Here is a 15,701-nt window from a genome sequence, read left to right as displayed (position 1 = left end):
GTCAATCAAATAAACTTTCCCTGTATAACTCAGCTAGCTGTTCCGCCTCTGGAAGAAACCACAGTAAGACAATATAGACCAAAATTTTCAAACTGATAGATGCCCACAGTTAAGGTTCTAAATGCATATGTAAGTACCTAAATAAAGGCAGTCGATGTTTAGCAGTGCTGAGGACCTAAGCTCGCAGGGCCGATGATAGAACTTAGAATAAAGGCCACTTTTATCTAGGCACCTAAATATGAATTGAGAAAACTAACTTTAAGCACCAAAGTTTAGAAAATATTTGCCCTAGGCCTGAAGAACTCCAGATATTCTTCCATGGGTTGACTTTATGTATGGCTTGAAAGCAGAGCACATAGAAAACAACTCTGACCACTGGCCAGTGTATCTAACTTGTGCTTCGTTTCCAGAGCTTAGACATTAGCGTTGCTTTGAATTAGCTGTGAGATGGAAGAGCATTCATGGTAATATGCATATGTAGACATTCCCTTTCTCGTACTAGTACCCTTCTATACTGCTTCTGCAACAACAACAAATACCTCGTAACTTGGGGTGGCAGGTGGGATGATAGACTCACGGAATTGTGTTAAGGCTTATCAACTTGGCTAAAAGGAAATAAATAGCTTTTAAGGCTCCCACCAATTTTAGGTGCACATTTTCTATGTGCACAGAGATTTAACTCCTTTGAAGAGTGAATCTGTGGAAACGACATCTTGGGTCTACATGCTCTCTCAATGCCTACAGCTCAAATTATTCAATTTACAAGTTGTTGTATTTTTAAAAAGGCTTGTATTTTTTTCAGACAGCTTTCCAAACTCAAGCTGGTGCTGAAAGTCAAGCTGGGTTATTTACTGATCTATGCTTGCTTCATCAACAAGAAACCTGACTCAGCTCAGACGTATTAGATGACTGATGTGCAATTCAGGTGCTTGCCTGACACATCAAATGCTGAATATCGAGAGCTGTCAAAAAAAAAAATCATTTTTCTTGTAAACTGAGCAAAATTGATCTGGAAATCATTGAGAGAGGATAACCATGGGGCTCCGTGATGCCATTTCTCCAGTGTCACTTTGCAGAGTAGACCCATACTTTAAGTGTGTGGTTTCCATTTGGGAGTGGCACATCTGACTCCCATCCCTCCCACCCCTTTTGAGAGCTACCTACACAAAGGAAATCACTTTCAGTTAAAAGATAGGCCTTTTCCTTGCAGCTGAGTGGATCCTGCTACAGCATTTTATATAACACAGAATGTATCTCTTTAGTGGCTCACTTTTCTTTGAAAGTCAAACTGTCAAGTGAATTTTATTTTCCTTTTTTAAAGACCTTCAAACTCACTTTGGAACTGAAGTGACATAAATCAAGTTATAACAAATGTTTCTTGGCCAGATTACAAATCTCATTTTATTCATTTGTAAAATGTCCAGACATTAAAGTTAAATGAGCTCCTTTCATTTTGTCATTAAAACTGATTTGACCACTAATGTGCAACTTCTACAACACTGGTGAGACAAGATTTTTCTGGGCACCTTTTTATCCAATTAGAGGGAATGCAGAGAAAAGTAACAACAAAAGATTCAGGGGCTTGAGGTATGGTTTTGAGGAAAGATCGAAAGAACTTGGCATGTAAAGCTCGCCTTAGTGACTAAGAGGGGCTGTTCTGATACAGTAGAGGAATTGGTAGGATGTAAATACAAAGATGGGAGATAAATTGTTCTGAGTAGTATAAGTAAGCATAGAAGGGATGAGAATGAGCAAAGGAAAATGAGGCTATCAAGAGAGTGTTCCTAATAGCGAGATCTATCACACTGTAGGATGGTCTCCCAAAGGAAGCGGTGGAAGTGCGAGTAACTGAGTCATTTTAAAATTGGACTGGACAAAGAAGTGAAGAATATATTGTACAGAGCAATCCTGTATAAGCAGAGGGAGAGAGGAAAAGACTAAATAATCCTTTCCTGGCTTCAGTGTCTTTGATTCTCTCTCAGTAGATTTGAAAAGACACACCTTTTGAAGTAAGAGTGGGAGAATGTAAAACACCATAAAAGGACCATCGGGCCCTTACCTGCTCAGGCTTGGTTAATCACAATGCCACTTCTTGCTTTCTTCACTTAAAGAAGGGGGGAAATCTCATGTAGAAAACTAGTAATTTCCAATGTACTGGACAATGGGAAAGAATTGAGATCTAGTCTATACTTACAGGATTTGGCAGCATAGCGGGATCAGGAGAGTGAAAAATTGCTTCTGTAACTGACATATGTATGTCGACAAAAGCCCTAGTATAGGCAGTTATGCTGCAAAACAGTCTTTTGCCAGTATGGTGAATTCTGTTCGGGAAGCTGGTTTAAGTAAAAGAACGCTTTTGCCAGTATATACTGTATTTCCACTAGGAGAGTTTACTGGCATAGCTATATGTGCAAACCTTTTCTAGTGGAGACTAGACCTTTCCCTTTTATATTGCACTTTTCGTCTGAAGATCTCAGAGGTATGCAGGGATGGGTAATTATGTTCTCCCGATTTAGAGATGGAGACATTGAGGCAAAGAGGGTTGGACCATCCAAGGTCACCCACTGAACTAGTGGCAAAAGCTGCAACTACAACCCAGGTCAAGTACTTGGACTAGAATCTAGTCCCGGTGCTTCGCCCACTAGAGCCAGTGGAAATGATGTGTCTGAAACCATTCCTGTTGCTTTGCCCATAGAGGAATTGATGTGGATATACAACAAACCTGAGAGCCGGGTCATATCTGCACTGTGCTTTTAAAAAAAAGATCAAGATTGATATTTGAGAGGTTCCAATAAAAATACTACTACTTTCAGTGCAGAAAAATTCCTTTCATTTTTTGGTAGTGGACCCTTTTTCCTATGTGCTTTCTGTGTTCTCAAAGCCATTTCCTCTCCACTTTGTCTGCTCGCCTACCCCTTGATCTCCATGGTGTTCTCTCATTATGATTGTTGTTCCCCTTGCTTTTTTGGTTTCTCTTCCCTTTCTTGGTGTCCTCTCTCTCCAGTTTTGTCTAGTGTCTGGCTGATAGCAAAATGAAACTGGCTAGATTAAAGATTTCAAGTTGTGGAAAATATTGCTTTTAGATTTTGAGATCCCCTTCAGCTTCACTGCCAGTAGGGGGAAGAGGAGTAAAGTGAAACTGACTAGGCTCTCAAATTCAGAGGACCAGGTCACCTGCTTAAAGTAAGTCAGCAGAGTTCCAGTCATCTCAGTGCAGCTATGTTGATTTAGTCCTGCTGAGGATATGGCTCAAAAGCATAAGAGATTACAGCAGTAGTAAGTTTCTTCGATTCTGTCTGGAGCTGCACCAAAGAAGACAGTGCTCCAAGAGGCTAGATTTTTTTGAATGCTCTGCTCCATCAAGATTGTTGTTCCCCTCTCAACTGAGCCTCTTGCATTGAAATGGGGTGTAGACCAATATTAGTAAAGTAACTAAAATGCAGCTGAGCCAGAATGTTTTTCCAGTACAGAGAAAAGTTAACAACCAGTGTCTTGTACGTTTTCTGTTGGTGGAGTTTTCCAGCATAAACCAACTGAAATACAAACCTGATTCTTACCCCCACAAAAGGCCTAACCCCTCCATTGAAGTAATTGGCCAGACTCCAATGGGAAGAGGATCAAAATCTTATAGTGGGGTACATCAAAATTAACTCCACTGAAGTTAATAGTTACACCACTGTAAAACAGGCCTGAGTGAGAGGAGAAATCAAGACCACAGGGCCTAAGAAAACTGTAACTAATATGCCTATACCAGAAGACAGTGAGTGTGTGTATGTATGAATGCATACCCCCCATGCCACACTAGTGAATCATAGAAATGTAGGCCTGGAAGGGAGCTTGAGAAGTCATCAAGTTCACCCCCCTACACTGAGGCAGGGCCAAATAAACCTAGACCATCCTTGACAGGTGTTTGTCCAACCTCTTCTTTAAAAGCTTCAATGATGGGGATTGCACAACCTCCCTTGGAAGCCTGTTCCAGATCTTAACTGCCCTTTATAGATAGGATAGGTATTAGGAAAAACTTTCTGACTCTCCCTTGCTGCAGATAAGCCCATTACTTCTTGTTCTACCTTCAGTGGACTTAGACAACAATTGATCACCATCCTCTTTGTGACAACCCTCAACATATTTAAAAACTGTTTAGCAGGTTCTTTCTCAGTCTTTTTTCAAGACTATACATCCCCAGTGTTTTTTTAACTTTTCCTAATAGGTCAGGTTTTCTAAACCCTTTATTCATTTTTGTGGCTCTCTTTTGGACTCTCTCTCATTTATCCACATCTTTTCTAAACTGTGTGGTGCCCAAAACTGGATACAATACTCCAGCTGAGGCTCACCAGTGCCAAGTTGAGTGGGGCAGTTACCTCCCACATTTTACATATGACACTACTGTTAATACACCCTAGGACGTTATTAGCCTTTTTCGCAACTGCATCACATTGTTGACTTGTATTCAATTTATGATCCACTGGAACCCCTGGATCCTTTTCAGCAGTACAAACGTAGTTGTGCATTTGATATTTCCTTCCTGAGAGAAGTACTTTGCACTTGTCTTCACTGAATTTTATCTTGTGGAATTCAGACCAATTCTCTCATTTGTCAAGGTCCTTTTTCATTCTAATCCTGTCCTCCAAAGTGCTCGCAACCCCTCCCATCTTGGTGTCATCTGCAAATTGTATAATCATAGTCTCCACTCCATTATCCAAGATTTTAAGGAAAATATTAACTAGTATCAGACCCATGACTGACCCTTGTGGGACCTCACTAGATATGCCTTCGCAGTCTGACAGCAAACGATTGATAACTACTGAATACAGCTTTTCACCCAGTTGTGGACCCACCTTATAGTAATTTCATCTAGACCATATTTCCCTGTTTGCTTATTAGAGTGTCGTGTGGAACTGTGTCAAAAGGCATATTAAAATCAAGATATATCCGGTCTACTGCTTCCCCACTATCCACTAGGCCAGCAACCCTCTCAAAGAAGAAAATTCCTTATAATCCTCTATGTGCTTATCAACTGATTCTTTAATAATTTGTTCCAGTATCTTTCCAGGTATCAGTTAGGCTGTAATTCCCTGGGTCCTCTTTGTTCCTCTTTTTAAAGATAGGTACTATGCTTGCCCTTCTGCAGTCCTTGGGTAATTTCACCAAAGCCACACTTCACTTATGAGCATGTCATGTGAAACACTGTCAAAAGCCTAACTAAAATCCAAGCTATAATAAGGGCTAGCAATAGACCACAACTGATTACTTTCTTTGAATTGTTTTTACCTTCCATTGTTTTTTCCCTTTTCTTCCCAGGACTTTTGCTATCAACACAAATGACCTTCCTTACCCGCATCCTCAGTCAGGACTGCTGGGCCTAGTATTGCCCCTTGAGGCTTCCATGTATTGGGCACGGCCACTGACTGAAGGAGCAGCATGCAGTGGCTCAGCTGGCCAGCAGTACTTGTGCTCTTTCTCTCTGTCCTCCTTCAGTCTTTCCTAACTCTTTAATTCCACTGTTTATCCTCCCCCTTTGCCTCCAGGTCGATAATTTCCATGCCCACCTGGAAAAGGAATCCATAAAATCTTTGCCATGGAGAGCGACAGCCCCACTCATCCAAATTAGAAGTATATAGGATGTGGCAAACTACCACACTCTTCTTCTCAATTACTAGGATTCTTGTGTGACAATAGATTATCCCTGTCCGAGTTGTACATTGACTGTCACAAGCAAGTGCTGGCAACATCACAATTTGCTATCATGGCAGGCAACACTGTTGAGTGGCTTGAGCGCAGGTTTCGGAGTCAGAAGACCTTAGTTTTACTCCTGGTTCTCCCTCTGACTCAGTCTGTGATCTTGGGCAAGTCACTTGACTTTTCCGCATGAAAAGGGATGATATTGCTTGCTTACCTTTGAGAGGCCAGTCGTGCCTACCCCAAATTTTAAAAATGACGAGTTATGTCCACCCCCCAAATCATGAGATTTTAATAGATAATAAATGTTGGCTTCTTTTAATTTGCCTTCTGGTTTTTGAGCCTTTTGAGTTCATTTGGCTCAGACTTCCCAGCTTGTCTCCAGATAGGCTAACCACGTATGAACATGAAAGCTAAGATTCTCCAGAAGCTGGGGCTGGAAGTAAAATGGCAAATATCAGACAAGATGTAATAAAATCATCTGAGCTGGCAAAAGTGGCTCCACTCATGACAGGGGTGGAGGAGTGCAGAGTCTGACGGCGACTCTTGTATTACCAGGGAAGGGGGCACAACCGTCTGACTGTGATATTACAGGGGTAGGAAGAGGATTCTGACGACGGACTAGAGAAGGGCTCTTTATGTACAGTTTAGTAGTGATGCCAAAGGGAAGAGAGTTTAATGACGTTTTGTTCTTTTTTTAAAAAGTTTGCCTGAGTGTAATGGGGACTCCTTACTTTCCCCCCTTCTGTTGCAACTGACATTTTGCCTTTCTTTCCTGTCCTCTTGTTTTCCTTTTCTCTGTCCTTTATTTCTAGCAAGACTGAGGATTGGGGCTATCTCAATGAAGATGGAGAGCTCGGCTTGGCCTATCAGGGCCTAAAGCAAGTTGCCAGGTCAAATGCTTTTTTCTTCTTCCTCTTTCCTTTCCCCCGCCTCATTCAGACGCTCACATGGACTCTCTCTGCCTCACTGTCCTTTACAATAGGAATTGGAGATGGGGCTAACCCAAGCTGAACCACCATAACTTTGAGGGGGAGATGGAACCTTTCTAAGGTTTTGGGAAATTGTGGTCCTTGGCACTCACGCCCATCTCTAGGAATGCAGCAACCAACTAAAGTTTGGGTTGGGATGTAGTTCTGCAACATTGCTGCACAAACGTATCATTGTGTACCACACCGAAACTGTATCTATGATCCCCAGAGGTGCTGGGAAACCTTACCCTGTTTGTGGGTGCTGCACCCTTTTGGATTCGGCCTTATGTGCTTTAGAGATATTTATATGTGGTGTGGAGGAACAACGGTATTTCATGAACCAACTCCTGGCTCCATTGAAGTCAATGGCATAACTCCCACTGAGTTAAGTGGAGTCAGGGTTTCGCCCCAAGTGTCTCATTATAGTCCCTTTAGCTCTGACTGAACTTCTCCTTTTGTAAAGTGTATTAAAGTGTGCTGTTCTCTTATCTGTTCATAAACGTGTAAGAAAGGATGCTGAGTCCCTTTTAAATGTACTGTTTTCTTTGTCCTCTTTGCATGCTCAAATTCACCTGAATTACTCCTTTTCCACTCAATCCAATGTCCAGAAGTGTGTCAGGAGGAGAATTATTACTGCTTGGAGATTACCTCTGACACTCACTCCAATGCACTCCTATTTTGTGGATGAATATATCAGAGGGACACATTGCAGGTGATTCCTGCAATTTCAGTGTTCCCCTGTGCAAGGACAGTACTTCTGTAATAACTTCTCCAAATTAATCACCTTTTGGGAGGATGAATAATGGTTAAAGTAGAATCCAGGAGTCCCAGTTCCCAGTAGCCTATTCCCAATTCTGATACTATTTACAGTTCTCAGAATGTCTGATCATTACATGTTAATCTTTCTACCATCTCACTTTATCCTTTTGTAATACAAGGATGATAATACTTATCTGCCTCACAGAGAGGTGTTGTGAGCCTCTCCATCCGTGTTTGTAAAGTGCGATCATCTGATGAAAAGCACTATCAGGGGGAAAGTAGTAGTAATATTTATTAAAATGTAGTGTCAATTTTAGAGCAACCAGAGGGAGGGCAGCAGTTCTTTTGAGAATAATTTGAAATGTATGACTGGGCTGATTGGCTGCCTACATTCCTCAGAACTGCAAATACAAGAGGACCATATTTGTCTGTGTGTTTGGTTCAGATTCAACTTGATCCCATATGAAGCTGCATCTTGAAAAAAACTTGTACTTTTTAGCATAGTGGAAGGTTTTGCACCTTCCAAGCCCAACACAATATTAACTCCTGACAATATGTCAGCATGGTCATGTCCATTATTAACTCCATCTGACAGATATTGGGTGGGTGTATGTATGTACAAATGCAGAAAATGGGGAGGATGTTGGACTCCACTGAACAGAACAACTGAAAAGTTTTCAGCTGAAAATCAAAAAGACAACATTTTCCATGGAAAGCAGACACTTTGCAAACACAAAACTTTGGCTTGTTGAAAACTGTTTTCTGTTGAAGCACAATTTAGATAGAAAACCTTTTTGACCTGCCCTAATTAAGGCCCTGATTCAGCAAGGTACATAAGCATGTGCTACATTTAAGCACAAGCATAGTTCTCTTGACTTTAGTGGGATGATTCATGTGCCAGAAGTCATGCATGCTCTTTTTCACTGGCAGGGTGGTGAAACACTGGAATGCGTTACCTTGGGAGGTGGTGGAATCTCCTTCCTTAAAGTTTTTAAGGTCAGGCTTGACAAAGCCCTGGCTGGGATGATTCAGTTGAGGATTGGTCCTGCTTTGAGCAGGGGGTTGGACTGGATGACCTCCTGAGGTCCCTTCCAACCCTGATATTCTATGATTCTATGATTAAGTACCTTGCTGAAGACCACACAGGAAATCAGTGGCAGAGACAGAGCTAAGGCTTCGGACTTTGTAACTTTCAGTCCCTTGTTCAAACCATTCAATCTTGCTGGAACCACTTTGCTAGCATTTGTAATCTTGTTTAGATCCTATTGGAATACTTAAAAGCACTAAGGGAGAGATTTCCATTTGGTACACTATAATTGGTACCCTTAAAAATAAATTAACTTGCTAAACATTGTTTATCAGTACACCCAGCAGTGCAGCCGCATTCAGGAGGGCAGTAACCTTTATGTGATGAATCGTTCTTCCTTTGGATGAGGAAGGTATGTGGGAGGAAAAGGAAAGAGAAAGGCACAAAAATGGCTCATACGGTCCATTTTACTGAAAGTACAGCTTGTGCTTTAATTTATCGCTGCACAGAACGACATGCTGTTCGTCCACATGGAATTCTTCTCCTTTTGTGATTAAAGACACACACACACACCCCGCCGCCGCCAGAGTTTCAGTTTTCCTTTGATGCACTTTCTAAGGGGTTTATTTAACTTGTTATTCTTCAGGATGACTTAGAAAAGAATTTTTTTTAAAAATGGAAAATGCAAACTTCTTGCAGTCTTCCTTCCGTGTCTGAGTCCGTGTGACATTTTCCACTGCAAAGCTAAGCCTACATTTTCAGAAGTGACTAGTGGTTTGGGGCATCTCAGTGTTTGGGTGCAAAGCTGAAGCCAACTGAAAGGGGCCTGGTTTCCTGAAACTGCTTCGCATCCACTGTCTGAAAATCAGGCTGCTTTAAGATGTTTCAGACTGGGCATCCAAAAATGGAAACACCTGAAATCACTGGTGATTGTTTCAATCTGGGCTTAAGTCTTAACTAATTCATATTTGGCTGTTTTTTATCTTGTTGTTTAAAAGTATTTTAGATATTTGGATTTCTCAGCAAAAGATGTACAGTACAGTAACCAAACACCTTACCGTTGCTTTGTAGGAGAAGTGTAACTTTGATGTAATACATCGAGAGCTTGATCCAGTGCCCACTGAAGTGAATGGGAGTCCTTTCGTTAACTTCAGTGAGTGGTGGACCAGGGTCTTAGCACCAAACTGTCTCCCTCCCCACAAAACTACACGGATCTTTGTAGCATTTTCCCATCACTTGAATCTAAACCACGCCTGGGTGTCTTTCTGAAAGATATGCTAGAGCTCAAACAGAAGTCATCAGCTTGTTGCAGAAGTTACTGGGGTACTTTGGTTGGTTAATGCAGAAGATCAGAATAGATTATCATAATGGTCCCTTCACTCCTCCTCTTATCAGGCTCCTGGAAGCCCAGCTTCAGGATCAGAGGAGAGAGCACGAAGAGGAGGTGGAAACTCTGAAAACCCAGGTGGAAACCCTGAGAGACGAGATGGAGAAACAGCAGCAGGTGTTTTTCCAGACCCTACAGCTACCACCAGAGGCCCAGGTGGAATTTGGCATCCAGCAAGAAATCACACGTCTGTCAAATGAAAATCTGGTAAGAGACCACGTAAAATGACTGTCCTTCATGACCTATACTGTAAAAACAGATCAGTGGTTGATAGAGGTAAGATGGGAAGCACTCCCATCACATCCACCCTTGTATATGAACACACAACTAGCCAGCAGAGCTGCTTTCCCGTAAGCTAGATCCCAGTCACTCCCAGTGGTGTTCCAACAACACAGTGGGCTATTGCTGTAGAGTACTGAAACGCTGTTTTATAAGGGTTGGATGGTGAGTAGGAGAAGTCATGCTGCCTGGTGTAAAAGGTCATATTTTGTGATGTACCCAGTGACATTTTGCCATTCTCTGGACATAAGCAAAATGGCTTAAGGCCACAGTCTGGCCCTGTGTGCTTTAATATACATAGTAGGGAAGAATAACTCCCTCCACTAACAGGAATAATGGTTGAAATGTTATGGTCTGTCTTCTGCAGGAAATCAGACTAGATGATCATAGTTGTCCATTCTGACCTTAAACCTCTGAGTCTATTAATGTTATTTATAAGCAGGGCTACGGTTTTGTCACAGAAATCATGAATTTGAATAAAGTCTGTGACATCTTGGAAGTGGCTGTAAAAACACATTTGATTAGCATCCAAACTGAGTGGCATGGTGACCTGGTGCACTGGGTCACAGCACCATTCGGGTTTGGCCCATCCGCCCTGCCATCTCCATTTATGGATGGGCCATACCTGAGAGGCACTGCATCTCCATGTGCCAGGTTGCAACACCCAGAGCAGGGAGTCAGGTCCCGTCCCATGGGATAGGACCTGCTGCTGCAGGGTGGGCTTGCTTGCCAAATCTTCTCTTCCCTACAGTGCCTCACTTTCAGCAGCCCCAATAGTCTTCTGTATGGTGATGTGGCAAAACCTACATTATTTGGTGATCTTTCCATGACTTTTCATTTTTTTGCACACCTGTGCTGTGAAATTTACTGAAAATGTGTGTGCCAAAATCATAGCCTTATTTATAAGAATTGGCATTTCCTGAGCCTGGGTGGGTGGGTAGATGCTGCTGCCTCACTCAGGATCGTCTCTTTAGAGAACTTTATCACGTTCAAACAGACATGTCTGAACCATTTACATATGAATGGCAGCCAGGAAATAAAGCCCTGAGGTGATAAACTATAAATCATTACCTACTGTATAATACTTCCAGGAGGAGTCAGGATCAGGAGACCTGGGCTTATTTATGTAAACATGTAGACAGATGGAAGAATGATTTCCTCTTCCGCTGATGTTAAACAGTCATTCAGAGGGGAGACCCCATGAGACCAATTTTGGGGGCAACTGTTAACACATTCTTTATCATTCTTAATCCTCCATGTTAGGAAAAGTATGTCATGCAGCAAAACAAAAATCTCTTGCTCGCTGTGCAACGTGTTCAACTTTAATCCCTTGGCAGAGGTGCATCTCTTGCCTGCAATGACTGTGGCAGCAAAAAAGAGATAAAGGAGGAAAGCTTAGCCCTTATCCTATCCCGTTGAAGTCAATGGCACTTTTGCCATTGTATTGAATGGGAGCAGGATCCAGCCAAACGATTAATATACAGCATTTATGCTTATGCCTTGAAAACAAAACAGCCCATCCTAACCCAGCACCATGAGCCTATCAGTCATTTAGTGGGTGATTAACTGTTTAGATAGCCATCAAAGGGTGGGGATGACAGGTAGTATGGGGATATAGGATACAGAATAACAAAGCCCAAGGCCTAGTTTTCACTACAGACTTAGCTTGACGTAAGGCAGCTTTCATGGACTTAGCTCTGTAAGTGTCTATACTAAAATGTCACTCCTGACAATGTAACTCGCCCGCTACGCCGACTTAACTCCACCACCGTGAGAGGTGAAGCTTTTAGGCTGACGTAGCTCTGTCGATACAGGGTCAGTGTAGGCACTGCATTGCTGACATCAACTGTTGCTGCCTTTCAGAAACCATCCCACAATTCCCCACCCTGGTCATTAAATCAGTGCAAGTGCTCCTGGGGAGCACATGCACCGCCGACACAAGGAGCATAGTGTGGACACGAAAAAGCAATGTCATTTCTGCAGTGGCTGTACGTCAACATAACTTAGGTTGACTTCATTTTGTAGTGTTGACTTGCCCTATATGGGGGTTAGGAAGAAGAGTCAGATGTAGAAGAGTTTCTTCTCCAAAAAGCACCTGAAGTGCAGATCTACTCCGAAGTGTGACTCAGCAACTCCTTACTCAATACGACTGTGCCCTTTGGGTGTTCACAATCACATATGTTGATTTCAGTGACAAACAGAAGTTTTACTGCGGTTTACTCCTGCTACCACCAGTGTCAGCACAACGGTAGGAGAGGGAACTGGATTCTTGCCTCGCTCACCAATCATCAAAAAAACAAATGACGATAAAGTTCCAGTTGCAGGGTGAAATTCTGACCTGTTACATGCGTGAGAGGCAGCACATATGTAACTGAAAGCCTAATTTGGCCTGCAAACCCTTTGATTCTGGCAATGGTACATGAGGTGGGATTCTCAGGTCCTAGGGTGAGTTCGCAGGCCTGTCAATTAGAGCATGTCTACACACACAAGATGTGCTGCTCTAACTATACTGGTACAGCTGAAACTGTACCGCCTCACTAGTGTGGACGCAATTATATCGGTATCAAGGTGCCGCATGTCATTATAATTAATCTTGTATGGGAAGGAGAATCAGCTGTGAAGCATCTTTCTATTGATATAAAACTGCATCCTGACGAGGGATTGTACCATTATGACTTTTTTTAACCAAAATAATTGCATACACCTTGAGATAATTAAACCAGCACAAAAAATGCACGTAGCCCAGGCCTTGGGAGAAAAAAAAATCTGTCTACTTGTAAACTGAGTAGGTTTTTTATGGGAGTCACTGAAAGGCAATGAACATGGGACTCCCTCCTGTCGTTTTTATGGAGTCACTATTTGGAGCAGAGTCGTGCTTTAAATACCATGGCAATATTATTTAAAAAGACATTTGAAAAAGCAGTCATTGCGGGCCTGGACATGCAAGGTGCTGAGCATTCTCAGTCCTACGAGATTCATTGGGAATTGAGGGAACTCAGAAGTTCACAGCATCAGGCCCTAGCACCATAAATTCTGGATCAGAAGATCACTGCTGGGGAAAGAAGAAAGACCTGTTCTTTAAAATAACATCATGTAGGAAACCATTTGAAAGCTGCCATTTTCTCCCTCTCTCTCACCGTGTACAGGAGAAACTTGACAGCATGCTTTCTCTACTTTTCTGTGAAAAGGAGGAGCTCAAGTTACATGACTGATTGGTTTGACACTGACTGAAATGGCCTCTGCAAAGACAAATCAATGTGTGTGGTTTTTTTTAAACACTGGATGTATGTAGATAGGCTAATTTTTTAAACCTTTCAGTCCTTCCAAATAAAAAAGCTTTCTGCAGGGAGCGGTGTACAGCTGCCATTCTGACCTTGTCCTTCCAAGCTCCCTGGTGACTGGGTGATTCCTGGCCACAGGAATTTGGCAGATGGCAGTGGACGTGACAAGTCTGAAAGGCCGATGTTTTCTTATCTGTGCTGCAGAAATTGACCCTGAAGTGCTGCACATTTTCAGGGATCCAGATCATAGTACAAATATCTATCGATGGAGAGAAGTAAACCACTATTCTCCGGGAAGCTTTGCAGAGTGTTGCATTTGCACACACCTTTTAACACGCTTCAGTACAGCATATATGTACTTCTCAGTGTCTTTGTATCCAAGAGGGCTGGGTCCTGATCAGCCAGTGGGGCAATTTTTTAAATATCCTTTTTCCTAATTTTCAGGATCTCAAAGAGTTACTAGAGAAACTAGAAAAGAATGAGAAGAAGCTGAAGAAACAGCTAAAGATTTACATGAAGAAGGTCCAGGATTTTGAAGGTAATTCTGGTTTTGTTACTTTCTCGGGGAAATGGAATTCTGTTACTCTAGGCTCAGTCTAGGTCTCTGGGTTTTGTTCTCTGGCTTTATGTCTCCACCTCCAACACCAGAGAGAAACATGTAGGTGTCCCATAGACACCCTAAGGATCACTGCACATGTCATTCTCAGAAGCTTTTTCTCCCACTTCGAATACATGCTGGTCAGTTCTCTCCTATAGAAACAATGTGTATGACTCTCATTTCACTTTCTTCATTCTTCATGGCTTCAGAGCAAGAGGGAGAAGGAGTCAAACTTCTCTTGGCGTGCCTATAATAGGCATAACAAACAGAGGCTCTGTTCTGCAGCTGCCCCAAAGCTCTCTGTTGACCAGTGAGTCTCTGTGACCTCTCCAATTGTAATTCTTCTATATTCTATTTTGGTGCAATACTCTGTTTGGGAAGGGGAGGAGCCCAGCAGTCTTCTATAGTGAAACAACTAGACACAGGTGAAATGTATGCTTTGCTCTCCAGATGGATGTGCACAAGAACTTCTGCTTCAGCTCCAATGGCCAAATTCTGTGTCACTCCACCTTACCATATGGGTGAACTCATTGAGTTCAATGGAGTGAGATCTGAACTGGTGTGAAAGAACAGAATTGGGTCCCAAGTTTTTAACCTACCCGACCCCACCCCAAGCCATGCTTAGGGCACTCTTGAAACTTAGTCTCCGTTACTGTTATGATAAAAAAAAACTTCAGTCACCTCATCCGTCCTCAATGTATGGTCCTAAACCAAAGGGTGGAGGTAACTGGGAAGTTATTGCTCAAATTCTGTTGAGATCTTTCAGTTACCTTCAGTGGATGTTGTCAGTCCCTGTATGGTAAATCTCTTCCAAAGATCCTGGATCTTGCCACCTCCCTTAATTTGTTGATGTGGATCATCTTAAAATTGATAAATCACCCACAGAATTGAGCCGAGAATGGATGTTCAGCTCTTACTAGAAAGCATCTGCCTGACATTTGGTACATGCTGTGGGTTTTGAAATGGTCCTTTTAATGACTCTCAGCCCTGGTCTACACTAGGACTTTAGGTCGAATTTAGCAGCATTAAATCGATGTAAACCTGCACCCGTCCACACGATGAAGCCCTTTTTTTCGACTTAAAGGGCTCTTAAAATCGATTTCCTTACTCCACCCCTGACAAGTGGATTAGCGCTTAAATCGGCCTTGCCAGGTCGAATTTGGGGTACTGTGGACACAATTCAACGGTATTGGCCTCCGGGAGCTATCCCAGAGTGCTCCATTGTGACCGCTCTGGACAGCGCTCTCAACTCAGATGCACTGGCCAGGTAGACAGGAAAAGAACCGCGAACTTTTGAATCTCATTTCTGGAGACTGCAGGAACTGTGGGATAGCTACCCACAGTGCAACACTCCAGAAGTCGACGCTTGCCTCGGTACTGTGGAAGCACTCCGCCGAGTTAATGCACTTAATGCACTTAGAGCATTTTCTGTGGGGGGACACACACTCGAATATATAAAAACGATTTCTAAAAAACCGACTTCTATAAATTTGACCTAATTTTGTAGTGTAGACATACCATCAGTGGCCCTTGTTCTTTTAATGCAGTGTATATTGTGGCCCACATAGTGTTTTAGAAGGAAACGCCACCTACTCTTAAGTAATTCTGTTCTGTGACTGATAAAGGGATATTAAAGATATTTAGAAAGGTTGTTGAAAAATGCTCCATCCTTGATGAGAAAATAATATGGGGACAAGCTATGTATATAGCACAGAAACTA

The 15,701-nt window shown here is 42.4% G+C and overlaps 1 protein-coding gene across 4 annotated transcripts in view; it reads left to right on the top strand.

Annotated features, from left to right (window-relative positions):
• The window catches only part of MYO5B (myosin VB), a 357,700-nt gene that overhangs the window by 323,417 nt on the left and 18,582 nt on the right, over positions 1 to 15,701 (top strand). For 2 of the 4 annotated variants that reach the window (XM_043546334.1, XM_037902508.2), the window contains exons 30-32: positions 6,495 to 6,572; positions 9,832 to 10,030; positions 13,828 to 13,921. In XM_043546334.1, the coding sequence (XP_043402269.1) occupies positions 6,495 to 6,572; positions 9,832 to 10,030; positions 13,828 to 13,921 (371 nt within the window). The remainder of the gene's footprint in view (positions 1 to 6,494; positions 6,573 to 9,831; positions 10,031 to 13,827; positions 13,922 to 15,701) is intronic. The other 2 variants (XM_043546335.1, XM_027817527.3) reach the window with 1 other exon arrangement.

Source organism: Chelonia mydas, chromosome 5 (assembly GCF_015237465.2).
Source record: "Chelonia mydas isolate rCheMyd1 chromosome 5, rCheMyd1.pri.v2, whole genome shotgun sequence".
NCBI lineage: Eukaryota > Metazoa > Chordata > Testudines > Cheloniidae > Chelonia > Chelonia mydas.
Note: the sequence above shows the minus strand (reverse complement) of the source record. Positions and strands in the feature narration are given on the sequence as shown.